The sequence below is a fragment of the Phaethon lepturus genome, unplaced genomic scaffold, assembly GCF_000687285.1.
Source record: "Phaethon lepturus isolate BGI_N335 unplaced genomic scaffold, ASM68728v1 scaffold316, whole genome shotgun sequence".
Lineage (NCBI taxonomy): Eukaryota > Metazoa > Chordata > Aves > Phaethontiformes > Phaethontidae > Phaethon > Phaethon lepturus.
Genome location: NW_010546704.1, coordinates 45,582 through 57,652, shown reverse-complemented (window position 1 = coordinate 57,652; position 12,071 = coordinate 45,582). Strand labels below are relative to the sequence as shown.

Sequence of the window (12,071 nt, the reverse complement as noted above, 5' to 3'; positions counted from 1 at the left end):
GCAGTAGTTATCAAAAAAAAACCCCAACAAAAACCACACCTGAAAAAAACAAGTCAGCAGAGGTTAGAATTGAGCCAGGAAATATGCCTTTCCCACCTGGGGAGAGATTTCAACATGTGGTGTCAGCATTAATAGTTTTAGATGCTGCACTACTACGGAGAGTCTCATACAGACATGGTAGTAGGGTCCAGGAGAACAGAAGGCAGAGACCGGCCAGGGCAGAAGGACAGCTTTGGGGGTAGGTTACATGTTTAAGACCTTCAGGGCTGGGTTCAGGGCCTGGCTTCCTCAGACACCAAATGAAGTAGTTCTCTTTTCTGTGTCTTCATATCCTGTTAATAAAATTAAGATTAAAAACCTTCTATCCCTCCTCTGTTTCATTTATGAAGACAGATGACTGTTAAGGACTGACTGACAGGTACTTGTATGGTTCTAGCTGGCAATGAGGTCCTGATCTAGCTACAGACACAGCTGCAGATCCCAATAAAGCAAATATTAGGGTGTCTAGTACTGGAAGTGGAGTCTTAAACATTAGAACACATGTACTTCTCGATAAGTAACACCAAATTACTCAATTGTCTACAATATCTACTCATTGTTTTGGATTTATTCACCTTTGTCAGCTGGTTTCAGAAATATAACCTTTAACAACACCACACAAGGGCTCCACAAAGTAAGAAGAAAATGCTAATTGGTTTCATCCTTTCTTTGCAAAAATAATCCATAAGAAAGGCTGATAGGCAGAGCAAAATGCATCTTGCACAAAGGTGGTAGGATTTAAGTGATTTTGAGCTATGCTCACAGAACTCAGTTGCCTTCAGGCAGCTATCTGGTCTTCCTCTGTGGATGGCATAATTAGGGCTTGAGTGAAAACCCCAGTGGTGAAGCCTGATAAGAAGTTAATCTTCTGGGCACCACGTGGCCCAAAAGAGATGTGCCAAAAAGTCCAATTAGCAAAGGCTTCCCATCCTAGGTTGTGCCATAGCATTGCTCGGCGCTGATAAACAGCTGCAGCACCCGCTTCCGCGGCGCATCGGCTCAGCAGCGCAGAAGTCCCACGTACATTACAAGGGTAAGTAGCGCAGCACAAGCAAAGGGCACCACCCACACCTTGTCCCCACTGTGCAAACGGCAGAAAGCAGCTCTGCGATCCGAGCTCCTAACACTTCTCCGCACGACCTTCGTACTCACAGTGGGACATGTAAATCCTACAGATTCACACACCTCTCTGGTAATAGGACTGAGCTGCAGTGCTCTCAGCCACACGGGGTATAGACATAAGCTAAGGCATTTCTTACTGCATTTGGGAGTACCACAGAGGGTACTTGTCAATAGGGCCTGATTATAGGTTTTGTGAAGCCTCTGACTGAGGCCAAGCAAGCAGAATATGGGTAAAATCCATATCATCCCAATTTTAGACTGAGGCAACCCAAGACCTGCTGAAGCCAAAAGAATTACAGCAAGCTCAACCCCCTACAACCATGCATGAGAAAAGTGGGAAAAGGATTATGTTCGATTTCCCATCATCTGTAAAGAAGAGGAAAAAGTTCTTGGCTGCTGGAAAAGCACTGCAGATCTAGAAAAGAAAGTGCTCAGCACCTGCTCTTTGCAAGCCAGAGACCCTTTCTTTCACAGGAGAAAAGCACCTCCCTAACAGCCAAAGGAATGCTGAGGCCCAGCATCCATGGACCAAGCAAACTTCCCTCTCCATCTAGGGATATTTAAGAGCAAATCCCAGTTTCAAGAGAGATGCAGGACATGGAAACTGCTCCTGAGGAATTTGACTAGTGTCTCCAGAGCAAGCAACTGTGGTATGACTACAATGGAAGGAGTTAATAGACATTGAAATTGTTTTATTAAATAGGTTTGCCAGAATTTACTTATTATTAAGCCTCATTAGTCGGAGACTGTCCTTGTACTCCATGTTCTTACCCAGTTGCTGCCTGCTGTCTGCTGAATAGACAGAGGGATGCTGGAGAGATTATTTTTAAGCCCTTCCCCCTTCCCTCTCCCCTCCTCTTCCAGGACCACATTGACAGTCCCAAGGGAAACAGAGGAGAGACGGGGAAAGGACTGGATCTACCAGCTCTCACTCAGCGTATCTCACCAGGAAGCCCCAGGAGTCCAGCAGAGGAGCTGCCACTTAGGACACTGTCTCCTTTGCAAAGGATCTATTTGTACAACATACATTAAATGAACACATGCAAGTATTTTCCCCTTCCAGGAAAGAAGAAGAAAAAGAGAAAGAGGAAAGAGACTGCGATCTCCAGAGTGCTATAGTGATTTTTCAGGTAATCAATACTGTAAAATACCCCCAGGTCTTTCTGCTGGATCATAACTCAGAGGAGAGCTGATCAGTTTGCGGCATGTGCACTTCACCTGCGGGGAAGCCAGGCACCGGGCAGCAGCCCGTGGCGCCGTGGTAAGTAACTTCGGGGAAGTTCCCTTGCAATTTTTGCAGTTCACTGACTTGGGGTAATAAATGCCTTTGAAACTTTAAAGATTATGAACAAAATCAGGGGTTTGGTCCTGAAAGGGGGAAGCAAAGGGTGGGGGTGTCTTTCAGTTGCTCCCCCCCCACCCCAGCTGATAAATTACTGCACTTTGTGTCCATGTAACAGAGTTTTCTCCAGGGTGGGCAAATGTTCCCTATATCTTCCCAGTAATTTGCAGTGACATGAGACTGCGTTGATAAGAATAGTCATCATTTATACAGCACTTTACTTCTTAAGTCATTTTACAAACATCTACTAGTTAATCCTTGCAATACCCCTGAGAGGCAGGCAAAGCAGGCGTGCAGTGAAAGGAGAGGAATCGCAATCTAAGCATTCAAGTTAAAGCCATTAGGAACTTTGCATCCAGCTGAAGGCAGGTAATTGACCGCTCTAACTCTAATAACTATTAAGCAGCTTAGTTGAGTTAGCATGTATTTAAGGGTTTATAGAAATAAGTAAGCAAAGCGACAACCACTGGAAAATACAAGGCTCTAACGATGACCGAGATATGCTCGGCGAGAGACCAATCTGTTCACGTTTGGATTTGCAGGCAATCCGACCCTTCGCGATAATTATGAATGAGGCTTTCGCTCTCCTCCGTGTCTGTGTTGCCAGACAACCAATGAGGCTGCAAAGCAAATCGCATTCACGGGCTGCAGATTTCAGGAAGAAGCATAGAGGTGACTTTTACTTACAAAACAGGCACTCATTAACTCTGTGATTTGGGAAAGTAGCCTGAAACACCTTTTCTCTTGCGATAACCTCTACTATGTTTTCTCCTCCTGCCTGTATCTTTTGGCTGACAGATAACCCTGCTCTGATGCCATTTTGGATGTCCCAGTGAGAACTCTTTAGAGATGCCTATACTCTCCGGAGGCAGTGACCAAGACTATAGTAACATCAGTTACACTTCTTGTAACTCCTTGAGCCACTTCTTTCCTGTCTCCGTTGAAACCCCTTCTGTCAAAGGGGTCCATTACCAAAGAGCCAGGAGGATTTACCATCCTGATCAAGTCTCTGCAGTTGATCTAAAGACAGAGATCATGATAAATGTTGGAGGCATCAAGTACCTGCTACCTTGGAGTACTTTAGATGAATTTCCCCTGACCAGACTGAGCAAACTTAAGTTTTGCAGCAGCTATGAAGAAATAATTCAGCTGTGTGATGATTACGATGAAGACACTCATGAGTTCTTCTTTGACCGGAACCCCAATGCTTTTGGGATGATTGTCAGCTTTCTAGCAGCTGGGAAGCTGATGCTCTTACGAGACATGTGTGCCTTGTCTTTTCAGGAAGAGCTGAGATACTGGGGGATTGAAGAATCCAACCTGGAGAACTGCTGCTTTCGAAAACTATTTCAAAAACTGCAAGAGTTGGCTGAGGTACGCAAAGAAGAGGAGCTCCGGAGGAGCAAAGAAGCTACATGTGTCTTGGACGAGAAAACCAAATTTGGACAGTTTATGAACAGGCTCAGAGACATGGTAGAAAATCCCCAGTCAGGACTCCCAGGCAAAGTCTTTGCTTGTCTCTCCATTCTCTTTGTGGCCACCACAGCTATAAGCCTTTGTGTTAGCACAATGCCAGACTTAAGAGCTGAAGAAGACAGGGTAAGTAAGTCCTTTTTATCTAATCTAGCTGCAGAATTAAAAGAAAATTGTCTGTCTTGCTAGGCATTAAAAAGACAAAAAAGACACAGAAAATCCATAGCGATGAGGTTCAAAACTGTCGCTGGTAACGAAATGGTCTATAAGAGAAAATGCAAGAATGGCTGAAATTAATTCTATCAGTTGCAAAGTGATATTCAATTAAGAATAATGTGAACAAAGTATTTTACTAATTGTCAGCTAAAATATAGGAAAGAGCTTCTGAACAGAAAAGATACTGCAGCTCTCTAATACAACATTGTTCTTCCGTCTTAAGAAACAGTTGCTAGTGTAAGTCATATTAACCTGTTAGCACTGGGACTCTCAAACTCACATTGTGGAGTTTTCTCTTCAACATGCTTTACTCTCTAGTTATAAGCAATCTCTTGTTTGGACACAGCAGCTAAAGAAATATTTTCCTCTGACAATTTCTAAACTTCTAAAATAGCCAGGTATCTTCCCATGTGATAACTCGGTCAAATCTTTAAAGAGGAAGAAATATTCATTATTTTTTCCCCCAGAATAATGTTACATTTCAATAGTTGTGTAAAGGTTAAAGGATGAGACACAGATGCAGTATCTTCGCAGATACTGATACTTAAAGCTGTGCCTCCAAAAATCATAATTCCGTGCTAACAGGATTCTGTATTTGCCCACATATATACGTACATATGGTAGGAGTAATGCCAAATACTAGCTGAACTGCTAACTGCATTTAAACCCTTTACAATTAAGTCGTCCACATTAACTCGGGGCAAATAAATCAAGCCTGTATCATACATAGCATTGTTGTGAATATTTCAACATTTAAAAGATTTGTTATTCTAATAATAAAAGAGAGGAAAGTAACAATCCAAAGTTATTTCAGATGTAGTAGTGTCCCAATTCATCAAATAACCTTGACTAATCTCTTTAATGAATCCTGCACTTCATTTGCAAACTGCCCTTCCAAAAATGTTGAGGAAATGCAAGTCAAATAAACTCCCTGCCCCAACCACTGCTATAAGATAAGCCACTCCTCAGAGTATTGTATATTGATGAATAAAGTCATTTTTAAATTTATAGCACAGCATGATGTGCATGATAAAAAATCTGTATATATTTTATTGCTTAAACAGTAATTCAAAAAGTACAGTTGTGGTGAGGATATGTCATGATATTTGATGTCTTTGAATAAAACTAAGGACGGCACAGAAGGCTGAAATTTAAGATCATTCCCTGTTGTATTTAACCCCTTGAACAGTAACTTACATTTGCATAGGAAGACTATTACTTTTCAGTAGTAAGTCTGGTGCTCTTGCAGCCTTCCACTTTTTTACTTTATTTCCACTTTATTACTTTTGGCAGAACAAACTATAACACTGTTCCAATGCTTCTTTCAAGGAAGTGCTTTAAATATAGAACATCCTCCTTGCAGCTAGATGTAAAAACATTACAAACTCTGCTCTAGCAAGTGCTTCCTACTAACTTTGTTAATGGAAGTAGCCCAATGCATTTTATCTTAATTTCCCAGCCACTGCAGAAAAAGCTTTTATAAATACTTTTCATGCAAAGGAACAAGCACATAATGTTTTAGAGCTCAGCTAGATGTAATATGTTGTGTGTTTTAAAAATAATTTACCATATGTTAGAAAGGGAAGCATGTTGAGGGTTATAAGTATACCTGGTAGCTGCAGTGTAGCTGCTGTTCCTGGATTTCCTATAAAACACAGATGACATTACTGCTTAGAGATTTTCATTATATATCACTACTTTAAAAACAAGCAAACTGGATAGAAACAAGCTCAAAAGCAGCAATGTTTAAAGTGCAGAGGAGAGGATGAAGGATGAACTTGAGCAAAGGACCACATTTGTCCAAATATTTGGAAACATTACATAATTTACACTTACAGCACCAGTCTAATGCACTTTGTCATTGTGTCCCAGAAGCATAAAACAGGGTATTGAAAGTCCTACTGTTTGAATAATTTTAAAAGATTCCAGAGAAAACATAGGGGAATATATGATAGAAAATACTCATGCCTTGTGGAAAAGCAGAGAACATGAACTACTAAATAGTAGTTTTCCCATCTCTAGGGATAGAAAATTCCCTAAACTTCCACCCCTAAATTCTTAGCCTGCAACACCGAAGGTTTTCTTACTGCAATCTCAAAAGAGCATTTTGGCTAGAACTGGACAAATAACTCGGAGAACTTGATTGACTAAAAATACTACTTCTTGGTTATGGCTGAGTCATACCCAGGCAAATTGAGACTCTGTTGATTTGTAACTCAAAATTGTTCACTGGCTGAGCTCTGAAAGTGATTCCAAGATGGGGCCACATTCACCAGCAACCGGGGACAGGTATACAGAATCAGAAATTTTGGCTCTTTGGGCTGAGCATAAAGACCACACGATATCTGTTTGCTCAGTGACAAAAAACAGTCAAATTCCTTCGATAAAGTTTCTGAACAACCTGTAATTCCATACCTGAATTCAAAGATGTCCTATCCCGAGGTTTATTCATTTCTGAGTTAAAGCTTGGCAAAACCTCTATCCGTAAATGTGCTTACAATACTGTAAGGATCTGTTCTCCAATGTCACTAACACTGGAAATTGAATTTATCCATTCTAAAATAAAAATAAAAAAGGTTTTACCTCTGATGCATATGTACCACTTTAGGGTCCTTTTCTCATCATCACAGCCACATTAAGAGAGTGAGAACTGGCTGGACACCAGCTCAAGGAGAAGGATCAGAGTCAAAAACAAAAAAAAAGGAAAAATAATACAAGGTGACTTCCACTTTACTCAGAGGCTTGGCTTCCCACCCTGCAGGCACATGAAATCACTTTTCCTTTGCGCAATTGCTAAAGCAGGTCTGCTTAGAAAGGAGAATAGCTTCTGGGCAGGCAGAAGAGCAAACAGGAGTCCTCAGCATCCCGGGGAAAGTGAAAACTCCAGTCTCCGGGAGAGGGATGGCAAGGAGCCAAGGCAAGAGCATCCGCACCACAGAAGCCCAGTCACCCTGGCAACCAGAGGGGAGGGAAGAAGCCATCTCCATGGGCAGCAGAAAAGGGAAGGGGGGGTTAGCTTCAAGATAGGAATACAACTGAAAGTGAAATAAAGAACGAGTTATTACAATCCATACTATGCACACATCCTACAATATGTCAAATGGCATTTAGGAAACTTCCTCGTTAGAGATATGAAAGAAAAACACAGATAGATGGGCAAACAATTCTGTAACTGTGGATCACACAAGCACCGGCCATGAATCCTGACCCAGAGGAAACGGCCCCAGGCGAAGGAGGACAATAGTTCAAGAAAACTCTAGAGCAGTAAATGTAAGGCTCTAGTCATCTCAAGTTTAAGTCTGACCATGGAATAGGTATACAAAAGGATTTATCACGGTACTAAGGAAAGAGGACTCATTAGTATCAAATTATGTTATTTGGGCACAAAGTAACTGAAATGTCATGTCCTCCAATGGCAATACACCCTTATCTAGGATATTTGCATCTGTTCTTTATGGAGACCAAACTTCAGTAAGGAAGCAAATACAGTATCACCAAAATGTAATAATCAAGGCACATGTGTATGTAAGGATAGAAAAAAAGGCACATTTGGAGGTGAGGAGCTCTGTTTATTATGGATCTGAATGGGTAGTCTGACAGAACTACAAATCTGACTTGGACACCGTATCTATAGGCTAAGACAGCTGCAGTGACAAAATCTACCAGTATTTCCCTCAAGCAAAGGAATTAAGATCATCCCACTAGAGACAATCAGGATCCAAGCAGTGTAACTGAAATAGTCACTGCTCAGCACATCTAACCCAAGGGAAAAAAAAAACATAATTATACCAGAGAACTACAGAATAAAACCACCACAGAAGAGCTTGGACAGGGAGGCTGCTTTGAAGCACTCTTGGGATTCTCTTTAGGCAACGATATTTCTTTTAATGAGTCCCTAAAATCGGTGTCCTCTAGAGAAATGACTCCACAGAAAGCATACAGCAAGGTCTTTTCTTCAGGAAGGCAAGCAAATTGAGGTTGGGGAGAGAAAAAAGAAACTCCAGACCTTTCCATTCCCTGTCCCTCAGCACCGGTAACAACCAAATCATTTTCTCCCAGCGTAGACGGCTCCCAGCAAATACGTGAGTGTGGTTTAAGAGAGAAGGAAGTGTCTATCCTCTGTTCTCCCTCTCTTCTCTGGTGATCAGTGAGCGGTCAGACCTTGTTACTACTAATTTTTGTATTTGCTTTTAACTGATCTTGAGAAGCTTGTAATTGCTTTATGTATTATATATAGCCTAATGAAACATAACCGGCATAAGCTGCAACCAGTATTGTCTGATCTAATAATTTTATCTTGAAACTTAGAATATTAATTTTTTTAAGGCTCCCATTCCTGGGGTCCTTTGATTATGTGCAAGGTTGAGTTCCTTTTAAAAGAGTATGCTTTTAGTCTCTGGTTGCACTGAAAATCCAGAAAACATGAACACAGGAAAAGAACCCAGTACCTCATATATAGAACCATTTTTAAATTAATTTTTTTTTGTTCTACACCATTATTCTGGAGGTCCTAACTTATGTTTGTCAATGTTTGATGTTGCTGATGTTGTCTGTTTTATACCAAATCCAGCCTATTTGGCTCATACACTGGAGGAAACTGCCGAGAAACACATTTGCTTTAAAAGTGGAGTAATTTATAAGGGAAAAAGCAATTTATTGATCTTACTGTGAAAAGAAATTAAATCAAACAAGATATTTGTTTCATCAGGGTTACCATTGCCACAGCTAAATACGTTAATTATAAAAATTCACATTGACTTGTGTCTAACCAGTTCAGTATGTGAAGATATGCTTGCGAGAGGTACACCCTCAGTACTCAAGCTATTCAATCCATTACAAAGGCATTCAAAGAGAAAGCTCCAACCCTGCCCATAACCTGCCGATCACATCAAGTATCTCTAGTGCACTTATTAAAGGTAAACCCAAAGAACTTAGGAGTGACTAGGGGAGATAATAAACCTTATAGATAGTGTCACTGAGAGGTGTGTAAACCTAGTTCTGCTGCTCACATCTGTAAAGATAAGACTCTTCATCAAAGTGTAATTTGGCCAACTGTTAGACACAATCACCTTTGGTAAATTGAATATGACAGCCAGATTTTGACAGATACTGCTGGCTATGATTTTTATAGCATTTCAATAAGGGTGTCTAAATATTGAGCAAAAAAGAATTTTCCAGCTGACTAGCCAGGGCAAAATGAATCCTGCTGAAAAACATCATTTTCAATGACTAGTACCAAGTACCACTAATGAAGTGGGGCACTGTTCAGAATATACCTGAAAAGTATTTCACAGTAACTTGGTGTTTAAACTTACCCTCTAACACAAGCATCCATCACACAAAGCATGGCCCAGAATGACTTGTTGTATTGCAAAGAGATTAATGAAATCCTGACTTTCAGAAACACTTCTAATGATCATTTAAAAGTGTAAAACTATAAAGGCGTATGTGTACATGCCTATCTATAAATATATTGGTATATACATATGACTTGAAATTACTCGTAACAAAATAAAGCTGGATGTGCTTCGGTTTTAATGCATCGGTACATTTTTCTGGGTTCTTACCAGGACACTTACTGTGGACACACTCTCCTAAATTATCTAGACATCGAGCACAATTCTAATTTCTTCTAATCACTTTGATCAGCAAAGAAAGTACTGCAGCATTTTAAAGTAGGAAAATGTGCTTCACTGAAGCACCAAAAAAATCCCAGTCTACTAGGTGTACTCAGCACAGTAGAATCTAGCTAACTTATTTGCTTCATGGATTGAATTAGTTAAATTAATAATAATTGAAGAAAGACATAAGAAATAAGAAGCCATCAAACAACAGAAATCAGAATATTCAAGCCTGGGACTTTGATATATAAAGAAATCATTGCTTTAGGGGATCTGCCTTTTTTTGAGGTTTGCATACCCGTTCAGTAATGTCAAAAGCTTTGACCTTGAAATTGCACCATTATGTTAAGACTTTGATTGCACAGTTCCACATCATTAGTAACTGTTTTCCAAGCACCCGCAAACAGAATTGCGTATTTCAGCATTAAATCCAATACGCACAGCAACACTGATGACGTTCACATTACTTAAGCCCTGCTCTACATAACAAAGAGGGACACCAGTGGCAGGGTAGATGCTGCTGAACATCTGTGTCTCAGCTTACCCTCACTGCCACAGAAAACAATTTCGTTTAGCAAGTCTGGACACTCCACTTCAGTGAGTAAATTGATTCTGCACGGGTTTTCAAAAGCTGGCTCTGCCAGTGCAAGGTCCAATGTTCAGAAAGCACAATTAGACATTATTAGTTTGCCTTATGTTCATGCAGTTTTGGCTGTATCCCAACAGCACTAAGTCTCCTGGCTTTGCACGCTATCCTGGGGGGACACCCAGCTGTTCTAGCTGCTCTGCAACGGGCAGTCAGTCAACTGCTATCCAATGTGCCGGCACAGGCGTTCCTCACTGGGAATCGTGCTTTCTTTTCCCTTTTGCTGCCTTCAAGTTTGTAACACCTACAAATGGGAAAAAATCCTGTTTACTTTCCTCACTTGACTCATCTCAAGGGGTTCAGCACAGACGAATACATAATAGATGCCTTCTTTGGGAAGATGGGTATTTCCTCCGAGGGAGGCACTCTGTCTTTGGAAAATGCTATTTGAAATCAATGCATCCTCCAAGTTTGTAGCAATAATGCAACAACTATTGAAAATAAACAACCACCCAAATTTGTATATGTTTCAGAAATTGCTCTTTGAATATGATGAAAATCTTTGAGGACTCTTCAGTCTACTGCTGCAGTCAAATTCACAATCTGGTATTTTAATTCTGAGCTAATCTAATTACTAATTTCATTGTGGCATCAGGGCTATGAACTGCATGCGTTGTGTTTATTCCCACAGTGTCAGCACCTCCTGTTAGCACTCCTATTTTCCCTTTTAACAGATTCAATCATATTTGGGACTCCGCTGTACACCCTGTACTACACAGGTACAATAACAAGTAGTTTCTGCTCCAAAGAACTTAGAATGCAGCGAGGAAAGAAGCAGAGAAGAAACAGTTAACAGGGCAAATCATTTGACCAGCAGCAAAACTGGAAATTGAAGGTCATCCTGCTAGGTCCCAGATAAATACCTTGTCATATTGTTCTTCACAGTTACAAAATGCAGCCCGTTAAATTTCTTACTAGAAACACCAGAAAAAGATAATACTTCCACATCTTTCTCCTAACACAAACACTTTGGGGTCACCAATTGGTTTAGATCAAATTCTTCAGACTGATTCTCACAGTGTTTGCAGAATAAGGACCCAAACTTAAAAGTTAATTGAAATATTTGTAGTTGCACTTCTGCCTCAGAGGAGAGAATTATGTGTTGGATACAGAGATAATACTTTGCTTCTATGTTCTTTCTAATGTCCACATTAATATATCCCCAATATTAGTTTAGTTTCCTCAAATGTACTAGTTGTAGTAATTGTTTTCATAAGCCCAGGCTTCTTTCCCATAAAGCAAAGTGAGTGGGAAATCGTTCTGCGATCAGAATACGCAGCACTCCTTTAACAAGCTCATCATTCTGTAAAACAGGTTGCAGTCTCTTTCTCAGCAGGCTGTAAACTTTTTGATTTTATTACATCAGTCTGTAACCATAAATCCAAGTACTGAAGTGATCCATAACAGAGGGTTTTCAAGTTCTCCCTAACTATCATTTGACCGAGCAGAGCATGGTTTAATTATTCAAACAACAGCGGCAATGCGGACGCAGTGATTCAGCAGTACCTGCAGCACTGCAGCTGGATCCCACAGCTCCAGGTACGCAGGGAACACAGATTGGCACAACACTTACTAACCGAATCATCATTTTACAGCCAAAAGGGGTTTCTCC

At 40.6% G+C, this 12,071-nt stretch overlaps 1 protein-coding gene across 1 annotated transcript in view; it reads left to right on the top strand.

The window, feature by feature from the left end:
- Positions 1-3,352: 3,352 nt before the first annotated feature.
- The window catches only part of KCNG4 (potassium voltage-gated channel, subfamily G, member 4), an 18,016-nt gene continuing 9,297 nt past the window's right edge, over positions 3,353-12,071 (top strand). Inside the window, exon 1 of the mRNA XM_010289367.1 lies at positions 3,353-4,102. Coding sequence (XP_010287669.1) covers positions 3,353-4,102 — 750 coding nt within the window. The remainder of the gene's footprint in view (positions 4,103-12,071) is intronic.